The 19,269-nt window shown below is 37.6% G+C and overlaps 2 protein-coding genes across 8 annotated transcripts in view; one reads left to right on the top strand and one right to left on the bottom strand.

Moving 5' to 3' along the window:
• The window catches only part of eys (eyes shut homolog), a 295,658-nt gene that overhangs the window by 274,598 nt on the left and 1,791 nt on the right, over nt 1–19,269 (bottom strand). For both annotated transcript variants that reach the window (XM_037124906.1, XM_037124907.1), the window contains exon 3: nt 13,638–13,768. The gene's annotated coding sequence lies outside the window, so the exon portion shown is untranslated. The remainder of the gene's footprint in view (nt 1–13,637; nt 13,769–19,269) is intronic.
• Nucleotides 1–19,269, top strand: part of adgrb3 (adhesion G protein-coupled receptor B3) — a 122,003-nt gene that overhangs the window by 32,015 nt on the left and 70,719 nt on the right. For 4 of the 6 annotated variants that reach the window (XM_037124911.1, XM_037124913.1, XM_037124912.1 and 1 more), the window contains exons 3-4: nt 15,751–15,861; nt 18,370–18,531. The exons of 1 other annotated variant lie outside the window; for it this stretch is intronic. In XM_037124911.1, coding sequence (XP_036980806.1) covers nt 15,751–15,861; nt 18,370–18,531 — 273 coding nt within the window. The remainder of the gene's footprint in view (nt 1–15,750; nt 15,862–18,369; nt 18,532–19,269) is intronic. One more of the 6 variants, XM_037124915.1, reaches the window with a different exon arrangement.

The following is a 19,269-nucleotide window of genomic DNA, read 5'->3' on the forward strand; positions in this document are numbered from 1 at the left end:
TTACTGAAATTAAAGTGTAAATATCAAAATAGGCGTAAAATTATTTAAATGTCAACTTATCAGTTAATTGACCAGTTGTTCAGCTCTGCTAAGAAGCACAGCGGCATAGCAGGGTAGATGTAGATCTGCTCTTCAATGGGAGGCTGATGTGATTACCTTGATTATTCCAGGATGGCAGTGTCATCAACTAGAGCAGCAGCTGATGTTGTTAATGTTAAATATGCTATTAAATGAAAAACCCATATTGATGAAATAGAAGATGTTTAAATCACCATTAATTACACATATTTACTCTAGATTCCCACACAAGGCTGAGGGATTTATTCCTAAAAATCCAAACACATGACACCCTTGTCTTTTGCTAATAAAATATTCTTGTGATGCAATTTTGTATCCTCATTTTCTGGTTTTCAGATCTATGTTTTTATATTGACACTCATGGTAAAACATGATTAGTATATAAAGAGCCATCTCCTGATGCTGGATTACAGGTAATCGACTTTAAAAATGTTCTCTGCTTCAACGTTTTGTGTTTTTGAAAAAAGAAACAAGTAGTACAGCAACAGCAGAAGGCAGCTGCAGGGCAAAATCCCAGATAAATGAAAATATCATGTGTGTTAACACTTTCTAGTTTTTGAGAAGAAATTTAAACTCAGAATGTTCATATTTGCAATATTATTGAGGTAATGATACAAACGCCCCTCTGAATAAAGTTGCTGTTCTCAGGGGAAAATAAGGTCCCAGGAATACTGTTTGAAGCTAGAGAGGTGGCAGGGTCCGCCAGATATAAATAAAGTAAAACATTATGAAACTGTGCAGTCCTTTAAGGTCAGTTTGTTTACTCATTCATGACAATGAGGAACGTTTGTCTATTTAGTTGTTTTTTTTTTTTTTACTGGGCATAAAAATAATCTGTCAATGAAATTCTTTCTCCTCTGATTAAAATGCCTAGCCCAAAACTACATAGTGCTCCTTAAAAAGCAGTTAAAAGCATTTTATTTATAATGCTCCTTTTTGATTATTTATGCAGCACACTGTGAGACAATTCACAAAACTTGGCATTGTATTCAGGATGCTGGTGCTGAACTTCTGGTTGTCCCACTGGATAGTTTCAAGCAAAAATAGATACAGTAAGATATACATAATGCACACACCAGACTCTGTAGATTTCATGTGAATCACGTGTATATTTATCCACTTCTGCAGCTGCAGAACATATCCATGTTTTTTGTCACATTTTTTTCCATTGTAGACTCCAGTATATTTGCAAAAACAGATATCACTTTAATTTTTACACTTTCTGTATTTTAGGTGAGCATGCAATAACCATGTAAGACTAACCTCTGTGACTGTGAGAATGTTAAATCTATGACTGTCTGAAATATATTTTTCGGCGAGCAGTGCACTAGCATTTCTTTTCTATATAATATATACAATTTAAGAAAATAACTTAATTATTTTATTTTTTTTAATGTTCTGTTCTGCAATTGCAGGTTTAATTTTTCAAATACTGTTGCATTTCATATGTAGACAGTTTATGGAGGACAATCATCCAGCCATAACCCTGCTCTATTATATCTTGTCTGCATACTACTCATGGTGCATTGTGTCCTCTGATTACCCTCTATTTTTATATCATCTTATGTCCATGGAGATTCAATTACTGGCTGAATATAGCTGATTTATGTAGCCATTCAGTGCCCCCTGTTTTAAAATCAGGAGGAAATACAGAAAATGTGCATTCATCAGTGCCTCTAAATGCCATAATGAGGTGAAAGGATAGTTAGGACTAAAATGGTTCCTTTGCCCATTTGGTGTACCATCCCTTTCTACTGTCTGAGTAGCTAACTCTGACTGTGGAGGAAAATGTAGCTATTGATGTCCTTGAATTTCTGCGTAGTTTAATAAATTCTAATTAGATTAGAGCAAGAGAGTGCATGCAGAGACGGCTTTTTTGTCTTTGCTGATTAGAGTGGAAAAAAAATATATGCATGGGGATACATTTTTTGAATTGAAAAGCTCATTAAGGGTGCTCTCACACAAGTGCAGGAGGAAGAGGAAGGAAATGGTTTTATCATTCAGGCTCACGAGCAGATCACACATTGTTTGTTGTGAGAGAAACTCACAATGAACAACTGGTTGCCTTCATATGAGGAAATGTTGGAAGCTATATTTTGAATGCTAAATACGTATTGATTATCAAATGCGTGTACACAGCTGTATTTATTCAAGTGTGTCACAAAATTGATACTAAAAGATAAGCTACTCCAAGCTCTTTGAGGAATTTAAACACTGTGAGTAATTTTGTCTTACCCATTCAGGCAAAATCTGAATAAACTGAGACATTATGTGGAAAACTTGCCAGAGCCACGACAGACCATTCTCTGCAAATTAACCGCTTCACCTGGAATTGAATTGCAGAAAAGGATATGTTTTAAATCATCTCTTTTTTTTTTTCAATCCTGATGGCACTTTGCTGAGAGGCAGACGACCTCAGAGCTTTGACTGCGTATCAGACAGGTACATCAATGTGAACTCGCCGACAATGGGTCAGACAGGCTATTCAGCTAAAGCTATTGGAGGGCTTTGGTGTCATGCGCCTTTAAAACTCCACGTTCCTCTGCAGTGAGTGTGTCTCCCGCTCCCTATTTCAGTGCTCTGCAGAGCACAGCTGAATGGACAGCAGCCATTGTGTGCCCAGATAATACGCTTCAATCATCCTTAATGTCATCACAGCCAAAAAGGCTCAGAAGCTCGGTTGAAGGCGCTTTACTTCCTTTCATATTCAAGAACAGAAACTGAAGTTTTGGCTATAAGATTTCAGCTGCGTTTGTTTTGCACAGTAATTATAGTAACCAGCTGTAATAAGGCATATGAGATATTGTTGAGGCTTTTTTTTGATGCACATTCGGTGGTGGCCTCTGGGTGGGAAATGATTAAGCAGTCATGTGAAGGCTGAAGCTGATTTAATTCACTTTGTTGAGTTTAACTCTTTTTTTTCCCTTTCTTTTACATAACACTTAATATTCTAGACATGGTAGGCTGCGGGGAAAGCTTGTGGTGTGGTAATCAATTCCATACATTGGCCACCGGTAAGATGTTGAATGGCTAATTGACCACAGTAATGGTCCATGTCTGTGTGCTGGTGGACGATGGAGACGTGCACATTAAAAAACAATTAATTTCCAATACTAATGTCACTCTTGGCTGCCTCTGCTTCTGCATATAACAAGGGGCTGTCACTGATAAGTCACTCCATACTCCATCTAGGATTTGATCCAGGCTTTGGAAAGTTAGAGGAGCCCTTTTGTTGGATTGAGATACATACTTTTCCTCCTAAAAGCCACTTGATGAGAATTTAAGCATCACATTTGGTTTATGAGTTTATTTAAAATTGTTTCCCTCCTTCCCTGCAAAGCTTAAAGGGTCATGTTCTGGTCATGTACTGATTACATTTGCTGCTTCGAGCCAGTGAGTCAAATTTTTCTCTTACTCTTGTTTACAGTATATTTTAAGCTGCAGTGGGCAACTCTGCACTTTGGCAGCCCCACGTGGCAGCGAGATACATTTTTGACAGTTGTAACAAGTTCACCATCCAGAAATCATGAGATGACTTCAATAAACTGCAAACTCTATGCTCTAATTTCACTGTGGTAGAGGCTGGGCGATGTTGGAAATGATCTGAAAGCAGAGCCAGGAGGTTCAGCCATCTCTGATAAATACTTTCTGGTTGTGGAGTGGTTGCTGGCGACTGCGTAGTTTCTTTCATTCCATTTTGGATTTTTCTATTTATCTTTTTACATGCACATGGATAATAGCTTTGGTAACACTGCACGACAAACATATCAAAGCAAATTTCCCACACTGAGGCAATGTTTTGATTGCATTATCAGCATAACCTCATTTTCCTGTAAACGATGCCTTTGATAACCAGGTTAATGGTTAAGTACGTGACGAATCACAGATTTTTTTTTTTTATATAAATATATTAATGAATGAATACGACTTTCACTCACAACAGCAACCTTTGTTTCCCTCCACCACTGACAACACAGCTGTTTGTACACAGACAAACCACACTGCATCTGGTTGACGCCACTTCCTTTTTAAAATTAAGGAAAAAGCCCCAAAAGTGACAAACATGGAAAATGAATGGACATGCATTTCCTACTTGTTTACAATGCACTCTTTTATCAGTTCTTTTATGGATGATTCCAAAAGGCTTGGAGAGGATAATAACCCGAGACCTTTTTCAGGAGACAAAAATAAAAACACCACAAATTAATTATTCTGTTTTTAATGCGCCCTTCCTTTTCTTATTTCACACAATTAGTTTGCCCTCCTGAAATTACAATTATCCCCAACCAACACTCAGCATAATTCCAACAGCACTGCTCAGCATAATTTAAAATGAAGATAATGCTTCTTTGCTCAACTAATTTAACAGTACTTTGCATCTCTTTGATATAGGGTTGCAGAAGTTTGAGAAGTAAGACTGTGAATACATACATTACACTTGAAACATGTACTGTAGCCAGATGGGACACCTCATTTCAATATTTTATTATTGAAATATTCCTGTGTGTTTTTGTGAGGAAAAAGGCAGCTGTCTATTAATTTGCCTCTTTTTTTTTTACAATCACTTGACTAGAATAGACATTTTACAGAATGTAAAGTGGGCCAGATTTCGACCCAGTGCAAGAACACTGCAACACGTTGAGTTTTTCCCGGGAATATTCTGGGCTTCCACAGATCATCATGTGCTTAAATCCCCTGCCTCTTGAACTAAATGGCCCCCTTGTCCTGGGACTGAATCCCTGTAGAGTGTTCTCTCCCATGTTTCCAATTCTCACTCTCCCTCAACACTTTACAACTATCTAAATAAAGAACCAAAAACACCACAGGTGAGAGGACTACAGACCTTACATTAGACTAAAAACAGGTTGTGGGTTCAGCCATTGTTCAGAGTAAAGACAAAGATTTGATTGATGTAGGTCTGGTAATAAAACAACAATGTAAAGCACAGTGTAGATGAGCACAAGTTTTTTAAGGTGGATCTTTACTCTGTTAATTTACACAAAAGCAAGAAATATTGTATTTGGTTATTTGACAGTAAACTGTAGCTGTTGGTCATCTGGTTATGTTTGATTAAAGAGCTTCATTACAAACCTGACAAGATAAACAAATTGTCATTTTGCGCGAATGGCCAATCAGAGCAGGCTGCTCTAAAATTCAACAAAATTAAAATATAAAATTCTCTTAAAAAAAGGGAATAATCTAGTTAGGTTCATGTAGCCCAAATAGTCTATGTGCTTGGTTATAAATATACAAACAATAATTACCAGCAAGTGTCGCCATGCATGTCCTGAAAACTTGCAATAACTGTGATGGTTCTCGTGTTCCCAGACTTGGCATCAGAATCCATTAAATTAAAAATCCTATTGCGCTGCTGTTGTGCTCTTGTCTGAGGACATTTCAGCATAGCCACAGTGTCCTTGTAATTATTTTGGAGCGTGTGTTTGCGTTAACATGAGCTTAGCCAATGAGCAAAGACAGGGCATGTTGCAGGCATCTTCCTCATGACTAACTTGCATATGACACAATGTTCCCTGTGCTGATAGATGCAGGGTGGCAGTCTGAAGCAGTGGGTTTTACCACTGCAAAAGGATCAGACGTGATTGGTGCTGTGGAAAAGCTGACAGCATGAATTATGGAGGTCTCATTAGGGGCTGTTGGAAATGATTTATCTTGCTCTGAAATATGGTCATCCAACCACATTTGCCTCCATGGTTACAGAGTCCATATTGTGATTTGCTCTTTTAATTTCTTCTTGGTGTATCATTTTCAGTGTATTAGTGAGGAATTTCCATGGATGCCAAACCATGACTCTATTAAATCTAAGGTCACTGCTTGGTATGCCAAGCAAAATGGCTCAGAAAAGGACAAGGTATGCTCTTTGAAAATTGGCTGCTGTCGCAAAGGTGCTAAAAAATGTGTCATGTTTCTCACTTGACAGATGCATTGCTTGGCATGGTGGCATTGAGCTTGGCAGTGTGTGCGACTGCCAGGTCATCTACTGGGGTTGTGCGTTTCTATACTGATGCCAAGAGCTGCCTCCATAGTTTTCCAATATCCCTCAGCAGGAGCATTGTAGTAGGGATGCCTAAAAGGATAATTATGCACAATTTACAACCGTATATTAGGATCATATCCTGCTGGTCAAAAGAAAATCTCTCGTTTTTGCGGCAATTGGCTAGAACTTACAAAAGAATATTTCATGAAACGCTTAAAGCTCGAGCCGAGTGTCCCAGATTTGAGGAAGCCTCAGTATTTTATTCAGCGTATAATGTGTAGTTTCTATACTATTCATGTAACCTGACTTCTCTTTTCTGAAATGGTTTCATTAGTAATCCGCTTCCATCCTTGTTTCCGTCGGTGCACAGTAGTCCTTTCACTTGTGTCCCTGCAGCAGCCCCACTTTTAGTCACGGGTGGTTCAGCAGTGTCGCCTTTTGAAAAGGACTGGTGATTTTGGAAGTTATAAGCTGCAATCTTGGCACTGCTCTCATTTTAAAATGCACTATAGGCGGATCCAATTTCAGATAGTATCATGCAGCTGAACTGAAAGCACGACACACTGCTCGCATTATCATGCAGAGGGTACATCTTTGTGAAAATCCGGAATAGATGGAAATGAGTATCTTCATTTGTTGTTGTTTTCATTTTCCCCTTCTCTTTTATTTAAATCAAAATGAAGGCTGCTTTCTGGAGATTGATAAGCAAGCATTTGTTTACAGCCACAGTGATGTGGATGATTCCTGTGATTCCTGTGGTTGCAGTTTATTACTGAACTGTGCAGCTTTTGACAGAGTAGAGATTCAATTTATACACGTTTGGATGCCATGAAACCAGACTGCTGAAGCCTGTTCCCTGAAGTGTATGGAAAAAAGGAGGAATGATCTGCTCACGGCACCCAGCAACAGGGCTTCTTGATGCAGTGCTTTGATAACGTCAGAGCTCCATCTAGGTTGCTTTGTGAGGTACTGCTCGATAACCTTGTGATTTAGCACTGTGCTGTAAATTATCAATGCAATCTCCAGTAGCCGCTCATTTGCCTACAAATCAGTACTACAAATCACATCCTCTCTTCTTGTATCTGACTGTAGGCTGAGGGTTCATCTCACCACGCTGGCGCCATTTTTAGGCACGTTCACATGACTTTCCAATGAGGTGCAGTGGCAGTTGCACAGAATTCTAATTTGGCTTCAATCTAAGTCATTAGGAGAGTCAACAGGAAGCAAACAGATGGCAGAAAGAATATGATGGATAATTGTATGTCTCAGAGGACAATTGATAATTTGTATCTGATTCCATGCAACCCCCTCATTTTCCTAATGAAGGACTAATTGAGTTTTTTAGATTGGCTCAAGCATATGGTCCCACCAATAGTGAAGGGTTTGTATTATGGCTGTAAGGAGATACAGTGATGACATTTGGGTAGATTGATGAGATTGTCTCTGAGTGGCAGTCTGATTTTAAGGTCAGAGTAACATTTAAGACCTGGTTTGGATGTGGAAGTGTCTTCATAACATCATAATCATCATCAATGTCATCATCACTGTCAAATTTCCTATTATTTTTTACATTGAATAGCAGTTTCTAAAATGTTGGATTGAAGGAAAACATCACAAAAGAATCTAAACTTTATTTATGAATGAATGTATATGTGGCTGTTTTTTGTTTGTTCTTCCACCGTAACACATAATGAACGATATTCTTTATGCCTCCCTCTGGAATGTGTTTTTGTTATTCTAACATTTTATTTTCCCTCTCACTGTTATAATATACTTCTTCAAAGTTGTAATTATGTTTATTTTTTCTATCAAAATTCCAAAATAAACTATAAACAGGCTTTGATGATCTTTCTGCATTGATATTTGAGCTTTAATAAGTCCAGCGAATGAGCAAGTGAACAGGTGTTGTACGAACAAACAAGAATTTGTGGACCATTGAATCATTATTTACCTGTATTAGCATATGGTCATTCTCACCTTCTCAAAAGGTTAATGTCTTTTATTTTGGTTTGGCATCTTTTTATATTTAAATACTATATCTGCATTGTAACTCTTTACTAAAAGATGGTTAGGGTTAGATACCAAATAGATCTTAAAATGAACTTTAAGCATCGTACAACCCAGAAATATCTGTAGATTTTACCAAAATTGGCCAGCCTTAGTAGCTCAGCTGTAGAGAAATGGATCAAAGACATGCTTGGGTACAGGGAGGTATCCCTCTTCCTGGTCTGCATGGACTGTACGCTTGTCTCTATTTTGGGAACTTACACTCTTCAAAGTGCTGTGGTAATGAAGTGCTTCTCATTAAGAGCTACATTTGTGACAGTCAGTCAGTCAGTCAGGCAGGAATGCATGGAGGGCAGTAAGCGGAGCGCCCCTGATAGAAGCTACTCATAGGGGCCTCTGAGTAAAGGCTCATTTCATGCAAGGTTAGACACATCAGTCATTGGACATGGGGCTGGCTTTTACTGCCTTTCAATAAAATTACACATGGAACGTGTCCACACAGTGAAGATGAACCTGGAAATGAAATGTCTTCCATTGGACTCTCTGTGGCTGGCATGATCACTGCCGGTGTGAAAGCTTAAAATTCCCTGCATGCAGAGGATCAAAGCCTCAATGATGACAAAGGTCATGGACCCAGGGAACTTGTCTTTGATTGCGCGCTGAGTCTTTCTTTGTCTGTAATGTGTACTGCATGTGCTTGGTAGGTGGACATTAATTAGATCAAGCTTGAATATCTCTGTAAATATGGCGATTAAGCTTGAAAGCATCAGTGTGCTGTGATGGGTCAGAGAAGCTTTGAGCCCACCAAATCATACTTGCATAAATAGTTTGGACTGGGCAGGATAAATACTGTCCAGCACTATCCGTGTTTGCACACCTTTGACACACTGATGAAGGCCTGTTTGGGCCGAGGCACATGCAGTTACACTGTTGTCTCAAAATCTGAGCCCCGGTATGCTTCTGTTCTAACCCTCATTTACTGTCACCTGCTGAGGTCAGAGCCCAGTGGTGACTCGGTCGCTGTGCCTGCACAGCCTGCAATTTGAGCAGACATTTTGTAACATTCTGGCCAAAGATTCTCATTGTTTTGGCTGTTGCTGCATGCAGTGCTGGCTTCGCTAACAGATGCACCTCTGGAGATCATCCTCCAAAGATGATTGGAACAAAAGAGTTGTTTTCCTTTTTTACATTTTTCGAGCAGCCAGTTGTATATCTCATGGTAAGATCAACTTGCAAAATAGCTTGACTAACAAGGCTATAGCTACCAAATCATTTCAGTTTATTAAAGTTGAGAGGCAGGAATTTTTTTGCTCAAAATAGCATAATCTCATTCCCCACCTCTTTATTGCTCACCTGATTTGTTGGTAATCCTTGCAAAGCAGGCAAAATGGCAGCCATTATAAACTGATGGCACAGCATGGTGGCAGTAAGCAATCTTTGCATGCACCTTTTAACGGATCCATTTTTGCACTTACTGGAGGTAATTGCAGGTTTGATTTTGCAAAGTGTTACTGAATGTAGTGCTAATTCTGCTACTTCCTTTCACAAATTAGGAGCTTTAAAAAACATATAAAACGTGAGAAATGGGAAAAGGATGTGTGTTGTGTATAGGTAAATGAATTTATTCTTAATTAGATATTACAGAAATAGATCTACTTTGTAGATTATTTTTTTCTGTGAGAGTGATTACTACATGAGAGGTTTCCAAAATATCAGGTCTATAATTTTGTCAGTCAAAAGTCAAATTTCACCGCATCGTATCAACATTTTGGCCACCTTAGTTCTAACCTGCTTGTAAACTGTCAACAGACACTGCTAATTCTAACAATCACTGAGAGATTTGTTATTGACTGTAGCTGAGACTGACAAGGAGTCATCTTGGTTCTTGTGTATCCATAGTGAGTCACAAAAATCATCAGTGGATCTGCTGACGATAACACTTCTCAGAAGTTCTGCTATTATAACCTCTGGGACCCAGTTAAGTAATTTCCTGATGCTACATAACACTTTTGTTTGATGGAGTTGGTAATTTTATCTAAAGGGAAATGCATGGCGCAGAGGACATAATGTAGACATTCATAGTATAACACTACTTTTAGTGTACTAGTTTTAACATGAGGCATTGAAATGAGCATAAGTATTTAGTGTATACATATATATATATATATATATATATATATATATATATATATATATATATATATATATATATATATGTATATATATGTATATATATATATATATATATATATATATTTTAACAACACACACTGTATATTGACTGCATTTCCATTGCAGTATTTGCACAAGCTACTAGATAGAATAGCTTAGAATATATGACTGCTCTCTACAAATAACTACAATCCACAATATATAAACTAGGGATGCACGATATTGGATTATTGCTGATATTCGTAAAGACGATATTTTCCAACTCATCTTGGGCAATTGCCGATGGCTGACATGTGCAGAGATTTTTTCCACTTAATTGCAGATAGCATCATTTCTTCTCTAGTGGAATTAACATATTATGCATACTCTTATCACGGTGGCCCACTGGCAGAGGCATACATACGATGCTTTATAAACGTATAGATAAATGAACACATAAAGATGTTACACTATCTAGTCAACGTTTCATAATTTAATTGTAATTTTATCAACCACTCTTATCAGCAGAAATGTTCATTTCTGGCCAATGCCAACATTTACTTTTAAAGCTTATATTGCTGTGCAGTGCTGTGTATATATTATCATGTATAACTAACACAAACTAACTGAGATCTACTTGTAGGAACTATTTGCAAATCTATTCGTCTGAAAATCCTTGCTGTCTGGTACATCTGATCCAGCATGTTGAAGATTATTTGGGTTTCTGGTGGGACAAGCTGCGTGGCCTTGACCTTGTGTTAAATTGTGTTTGAAGTAAAAGTGGTTACTGCTGATCCGTCTACCAAGGTCATTTTAGTAATTCATGCCTCTATTTTAGGCAAATGTATTCAATGCTCCACAAATAGCCTATGTTGACTATTTCAGGAAAGCAATGCCACTGCTATTCCTCAATCCAGCTAAATCATTGTCATTATAACACCTTGTAGTTTTTAATTCTTAGACTCAAGGTGCATGTTCTATCAGCGAGGCATGCCACTGTTATGTGCATGCAGAAGTGAATTAATCCCTGACAAAAAGGAAAAGAACGCTAACAGTGATTGATTTCTTTGAATGGAATTGTCTCTCCTTTGTTGTTGGAAGCACGATGGTTGATTGATATCAATAATAAGTTATTCTCTTTAGTCCAGACTGAAAGACATCTCATAAATCTTAGACTTCATTTCCTCTAAAGCACACAGTTAAAAAAAAAGTTTTGAATACAGGCCAAAACTTGAAAATGATGCTGTCTCAAACAGAAGAAATGTTTCTGAGTAATGACACGCTGAATGCATCATCTGCGCTTTCTGCCTCGTAATATACAGTGAAGACACATTGTTTTGGGCTTCTTTGACAAATGACAACAGCCTGCCCCTCCAGTTATTAAAATTCTGGTTTGTCTCTCATGTTTACTGTCATATAGCCACAGGCTTGAATACAATCCTCGTAGTTCAATTAAACCGCTGTGCTTGTTTCTCAGTACTTTTCTGGTGTCATGTTTCGACATCCTGCTCTTTTCCCTTCTACCTCGGGCACTCAACGTTAGGAAGAAAATCTCAGCTTTGTGGCATCAAAAGACACTCCAGTCTCATTCACATAAAATGAGTTTCCTTGTGCTCTAAATTAATTTATTTATCATCTGTGTACCAACAGGTTGAGCTGTTTTAATAGCTTCCTGCCCAGGTCAATGTGGATAGAATTACCCAAACATCAGCCATGAAATGATGATGATGATGAAACACTTCTATTTAAAAATGTGTGAAGTTTGATTCATGCAGTGTGCTCCGCAGTCACTGTTTGCCATTCAAGTATCTCACTGACATCAGACTTAATGACATTTTCATTATCTATTTCATGTTGCAATGCTTTTGTTGTATTGTTCATCATGAGCTGCTGAGAGCTAGATTAGATTAGGTGAGACTGGCTCCAGGGCTAATATCACTATCTAATAGGCTTAGTTGATCAATGTTGTGCAGAGGCAAATTATTTTCAAAGGTGCAACGGAGTTATGATCAATGAATTGGACAATTTATAAAGGCCAATATATAGAATATAAAAGCCTAAAACTCCATATAGAGTGTGTTTCTTTTATTCACATTACTTCTAAATACAACCTCAGTACTTAATATATTGATATCCATGAATACTTTTTAAGCACTGCTGCTTTTGTACTTGCTAAAACTGTTGCGTTGTAATAGAATACAGGACAGCAGGGTGTATATAATAATGTCTTTCATATTAATTTTTCATTCTGAAAATTAAATATTGGGCCAACAATGCATGTTATTGGCTATCAGCCTGAAAAACTGAATCACAGCTTACTTAATTTGACTTATCTGCACACTCTGATACAGTAGGTAGCGCTCTGCACTTTTAAGTTGGTTTGCGTACACTGTAAACAGAGGCAGACGAGAAGGAGACTAACAAGTGTAACAACTTGTCGCATTCATTACGTCACACTGTTGCACATTGGTAGAGCAAGGCAGTGTAGATAAGACAGCTGAACATGTTGTTACTGTTGCTGATGTTTTTTACAGTGTCAGAGGAAGACAACACAAATGCAATTTGAAATGTGTGTTCCACAAGCGTTCACAGAGGAGGGGAAAAGTTGAGTCAGGTTTTAACCTCCCACATCTTACATGCTGTGGAAATTTTAATCAGCAATCTTTGCTCACAACATCTTAGCCTTTTATACCCTCAGGTGTGCATAAACCCACAGGTTAATAACTTCTCTTAAAAACAGAAAAATGTCAAAATACTGGCCATGAGAAGCAGGGACAGTAATTGTCAGATAACAATAACCATTAAAAATAATCCAAATCTTGCATTCACTAAAGACTGAATTAAAAAACTAGCATAAGCATAAGAAAGAGCCAAGTTGCTCTGTATGAATTGTCTGAACCCCATCAGCAGATGTATGTTTTTGCAAACCACAGATATGCTGCAAATTTATGTTTTTTTTAATTTAGTTTCATGTTGTGACAATGCCATGCTTATGGTTTAATTTGGCACAAAAAACACTTGGTTTAATGTTAGTAAAACAGCACACTTGCGTGTGTATCCACAAAGACAGTGATACTGCTGCAGGACTGCTACTGAAAGCTTTATTTTTCTACACAGTTTTCCTTTGATAATGATCAATAAAGATGATGACATGATTATACTTTGCGATGAAAGCGATGGAGAGCGAGAGAGACGGAGAGAGAGAAAGCACACCAGTAAAAAAAAAAAAACAAACTGCCTTTCGCCTGTTGTGTATATAATTTTTCATGTCAGTGACACTCTACAGATGTAGATGTTGAAATTGTGGGGAAACGCTTGTGTACCGTCAATATAATTAATCGTAAATCGTTTTCAGATCCATTATTGCAGAAAACCACAGATGTAACTCAGAAAAATCAGGCCTTACCCCAAATATCTAGATGATGCAGGTGAACACTGGTGATAAAAATGAAAAGCAAGATGTTCTGCCACGTACACGTGCCACTCTCGGAAACTATGTGGACCTGGAAGTAACTCCAACCTCATCCTCTTTACCTCCTGAAATGAGAGCGAGGCCATAAACATGTAATGTTAATGTGACATGACATATTTTCTACGAATGTTGTGGTTTGAGGAAATGATAGTGTAGAGCAGAATTAGAGTCTTCAGTTTTCTAACACTTTCTAATACTTTATTTTTTGGATAGGGACAGTGCACACTGATGAACATCGAAATGTCTCTGTAAATATGCCGGATTATAGGACAGCGGCTAATTTGCCTCTGTAGTTCCTAAAAAAAAAAAAAAATAAAAAAAAAAAAATACAATTCATTTGCATGAATTCATTAAAAAGCAGTGCTATTTGTATGGTTCTCTGCAAGGAAGCACACATTCAGGCAGACTAAACCAGACAGCTCTTTTTATCTTCTAAATAGGAGAGGTTCACGATCCGAGACACCACAGGGTAGAGCACAAAAACACAAAAAAAAGATAACATGTCAAAGTTTCTACAGTAGTTAGCCTCACATAACTGAACATTGGATGAACTACCCGCTGTTTGTCCAACCATCAGTGTACCTGCACAATCTTTGTCCAGCACAGAATTCACACTGTGCTTTCTGTTTAATTTTGCTGTGGACACAGGATCAAATCAGACTGAAAGACCTTTGAACATGCTTCTGAAGCTTGTTACTTTGTGCAGTCATGGTTCTGAAGATCCCAATCAGCATCAAAAGCGATGCGATGTTTGTTTCTACCTGGCGGCTTTACTCTCCTTTCATTATACCCTTCTTAATATTCAAATTTTTTATGCAAACATGAACACAGTTCTCCTGATGCTATACTGGGAAGGGATGCTTTTTTTTTTCTTTTTGGTCTTGATTAATTTATTTATTTTTCTTAATCCAATCATGGAACATGTTTGTTGATATGATTTGCTTAATGCCAACAGTCTGATGCGTGGATCAGACAACAGTTTTTTTCTAGCCAAGAGATTTACCGTATAATTAGTCATAAAATCTTTCAGTGGAACATGATCAGATGAGATAGCAGATTTCCTCCTCGAGGCCCCACTGTGAGTGAGGTCAGTCTATCTAAGCTGACAGTTAGCTGTAGTGAAAAACAGTAAACTACATTCGAAGAGATGACTTAAACATCCTCCCTATCAATGGCTGATGCATTGTATTGTCTAATGTACTAACATAAGCTATGTGTGAATTTGTTGTTGATGCATCACTTGCATTGCCTATTTGCAAATGATATAATCACCTCATTAGGACCACACTGCCAAAAGTAATGTGATTTTTAATCAAAACAGGTGTTCAGAAACATTTGCATGAGCTATTAAGTAAAATAAATGTGCTTCGGTGTGTCGTACTTACTTAAAGGAGCTGATGCAAAATTCTTAACTAAATGCAAGATTGCAAGCATCGCTTTTCTCAGTGTGGCATCAGAACATTGTACTCATTGTCTCTTTGTCCCGTTATGGGAAACAAAGAGGGCACGCATTGTAATGAATACAGCTCAGAATACATTTGTCTGACTTTACAAAGGCTCACAATATTTTGGTATGGGTAAACTAAAAAGAAATCCTACAAAGATGACAAACTTTTGAGGAAACTGTGGATCAATAGCATGTTATGTCCATGACCCCCCTCCTCTGTGGCTTTCCGATGGCTTACACATTTTTACTTTCATTTTGTTTTCTTTTTCTTTTCTGGGTGTACAGGAGGGTGGGAGGGAGGGAGCTGGTCTGATGACGTGTTAGAGTATTCAATAATATAAAACGAATGTGAGTTTATTTGCATGTTTGCTATGTGTCTACGCTGTGCTTTCAAGCTCAATTAATACTTCCAACTCACCCTTATAAATTCGTTGCATTGTTCTATGCCCTAGAGTAATGGAGAAATTAAATACAAACTTGTGTGGTCTTTGTTTCTAGCCATGTACTGCAGTTGCTTCGAACTTCCTGAAAAACAGTATGAAATAATAAGCTGTTGTTCTCAAGCATAGCTTTCATATGAACCTCTTATCTGTCCCATAGAATATGGAATGATCGGAGAGCATACAGTAAAAAGTCAGCGGCCAAGATCAGTTCATGACACAAAGGCCCTGCAGGAGCAAGCTGAATCTGCTAAATTTATGGCACAAACTGGTAATACAATAGTTATGTTTCTTTACTTTATTTTGTTAACTAAACTTAATTTCATCATGCATGCTCTCTCTTGTACTGCACCTTTTTAAGTGGAAATGTTTTGCATTATTATTTTTTCCATTCTCTACTGCTACATATGAGCTAGGAAGATAAATTTCCCATTTCTCTATGAGTATTTACTTTGAATATGGAACATAATTGGGTTTTGTGGGTCTGTTTGTTTTATTGTCACATAGTGAGTTGGCAAGTGGATTACTCATACAGTATAATCATAGAACATTAATTAAACAGCAGTTTAAAATCTAAGGCCCTGATGTAGTTAATCATTTCCTCCAAGGCATGATAAATTAAATGTCATTCAATGAAAAACCCACCCCTTCAGCCAAATATGAAACACATACTTGGCAAAAGTTAAACTGATAGTTGCTGCCCTAAGAGATAAAATGAAGATGTGTGGCTTAATCATGTGTAGCATCCAATAAATTAAAAAATTAAATTACCTACATTCATAATGACTTCTATAGCTTACCACCTTAGCATTTTGTATCAAATCAGATAGTACTGAAATGACAAAACCTTAATTTTGGTTTCATTATCAGTTCTTTTTGCTTTAATCTATCTTGAAAACAATGTAAGTTTCAGTTTCAATGGGTGGGTCTAGATCTAGCTGCTGCTGAGATTTTTTTTTTTTTTTTCCAATTCTTTATTTTGATTTCTGGGAAATGTTTTGTTTTTTTCCATGTGTTGTTCCACTTAAATTGCTGCCATTGTTTAAGAACTCCTTTCATGACCATTTTAATTTGCAACACCGTACAAAAAATACTAACATACACTCATTAACACCTCCTCATTTTACACACGCTGTAGGTTTGTTGTTTCCCTGTCAAGTCGCATCGTTGTGCTTTTCTGTTTCTCATTCTCACACAATTTACTCTCCCTGTACTGCCTCATTTAACAAATTGATCCACCTTTCAGTCTATTTTATGATCTGCAAAATTAAGAGCAGGGTTTAGATCCCTATTTGGCTGAATCTGTGTGTCCTTGATACTAAACTCTGAGACTACTTTAGAGCATATTGTACTTCAAATTCTAGCATGATTTGATGACTTCCAATGACATAAATGTATTCAGAGCTGCAATTGAAACTATTCCTCTTTGTAATAAATTATTTCTCTAATGCATAAAGGCTTGAAGAAAATGAATACTTCATCTGAGGGTTTAACATAATCAAACATCAATTATTTGGTGACTACTGACGCAGGAATTTGACTGTTCATTCACTTGTCACCAAATAATTTATTCTTTTTTCATTAAGGATACCATGGCTTTGGAAATCACCCCACTGCCTCATCATAATATACAGCTTTATTTAGCATTTCATGGCTTCTTGATATTTGACCATCTTTTGGACCATGAAGACTGAAATTTTCTTATTATCATTAATAATTGTTTTTCAAACAAGATCTTAAAATAATTAAACAACCATGGCTCTAATCTTTACTAATCTATTAGAAAATACTATGTATAAATATTCAGTGACAATATGTTTGCATGCAGAGTTAAATTACTTCAAAGTCTGCTTGCCCAACCTTCATGTAGGGGCAATTGCCTCGACACAGAATCCATTCTGATTCTGTGGCTTGAATGCTACCTGTTAGGTCTCCCTCTGTGAACTCACAATTGAATTTTGAATATATTGAAAGCAGATGGACCACATGGAACCAGCTGTGATCTGCTGAATAAACTAGCTAACTTTCTCATTTTCCTCCACCCCTGGGAGTTAACAGGCTAAGATGGATCTGAAAATTATTTGAAAAACCATCGTCTCAAACACAGAATTTGCTCCACGGTTGTCAAGGAAACTAGCTAGTTTTGCTGCAGTGCAAGGGATGTCCATATCTCAGAACTCTCTCTAAACTAACACCCATTAAATTCCATTTTATTTTCTCAGATGTTGTCTTTCTTGCATGTCACCATGTTCTTATGGAGTTTTTGTTTGCATATGGTGATTTTCTCCGTTTGTTTCAACACATTATTGGGTTCCATTGAAATGCATGGATTACTTTTTTCAAAGACAAAACAGTTAGATGTAACTCCAATGTCTACTGTCCATTTTTTTTTATAGTCACAGCTATGCCCTCTTTGTGATCTTTGCATAAATACACATCTAAATTAGTTGTTAAAAGGCTGATTCATTTGCACATGCACCACAGAGACCATTGTTATCGCAAATACTCACTATGATTCTGAACACAAAGCTCTTTATTGTGTCGAATACACATTAAATTAGTAAGTATTTAGTATTTATCAAAGGTCACATAAAGGTTGTATGGACTGTACAATAGTCTTCTTGTAAATCTTGGAGACCCCACTTCACCCAAACGTGACTCATGTTGGCCCCTCCCCACATTTGACTAAACCCTGCCCGCCTTGCTCAACCCTGCCCCGTAAGCCCTGCCCCAGGACCATATTGCTGCATTTAACTAGTGTCACCCTTCTCCCACACAGGTGAATCAGGTGCAGAGGAGTGGTCCCAGTGGAGCTCATGCTCTGTAACATGCGGTCAAGGGTCGCAGGTGCGAACAAGAACATGTGTCTCACCATACGGAACACACTGCAGCGGCCCTTTAAGAGAATCAAGGGTTTGCAATAACACTGCCCCTTGTCCAGGTAGTGTTAGCCGCAGATTCTTGAATATAAATGTTTTTTTCTCATTTGTTGTTGATGGGAGGAAATGTGTTGTTGTGTTTTAACGAACTTTTCAATGTGTATATTTAAGACTGTATTACTATCATCATTGCAGGTATTACTACATTAATCTAATGCTTTTATTTTCTTTGATGTTATTTTGTGAACGTGTTTTCTTTCTCATTATCACTTTTGCGTTTTCCATTTCATATAAGTGTGAAGGCAATTCATCAGCACTGAACTGGTTTTACTGACATGTGGTTCTGCACGGAGCTCGGGGAGCAGTAGATACTGATGTGGTGTCAGCTTCATTTCCTTGAAGGTCAGCCGTGCATTTTAAAATAGCTTGGCGGAGTTTCTTCAAACACAGTGTAAGGCATTTCTTCCTCAATCCATGATGGCAGGGCAGATGAGTCACTGGCAGTCAGGTATCAGCATCAGATGGGTTTTTCCCCCCTTTTTTTTTACTAGTGATTGCAGCGCACCAATTTCGTACTTAACCAGGCACCTGGTCTTTTTGGGGGGATTGTTTATGCAGATAAATATGTTGATTTAATAATGAGATTCTGAACTCATGTTTAGTCAAGATATTTGATGGCGCTGATGAGCGTAGTGCATCAAAAACTCTTAACTGGTAATTATTGCCGATCAAAAATAGCGCTAGCTGCATCCTCTGACATACTGATTGATGATGTACTGTATTCAATTTTAGCTCTGGCA

Source organism: Acanthopagrus latus, chromosome 15 (genome assembly GCF_904848185.1).
Source record: "Acanthopagrus latus isolate v.2019 chromosome 15, fAcaLat1.1, whole genome shotgun sequence".
Taxonomy (NCBI): domain Eukaryota; kingdom Metazoa; phylum Chordata; class Actinopteri; order Spariformes; family Sparidae; genus Acanthopagrus; species Acanthopagrus latus.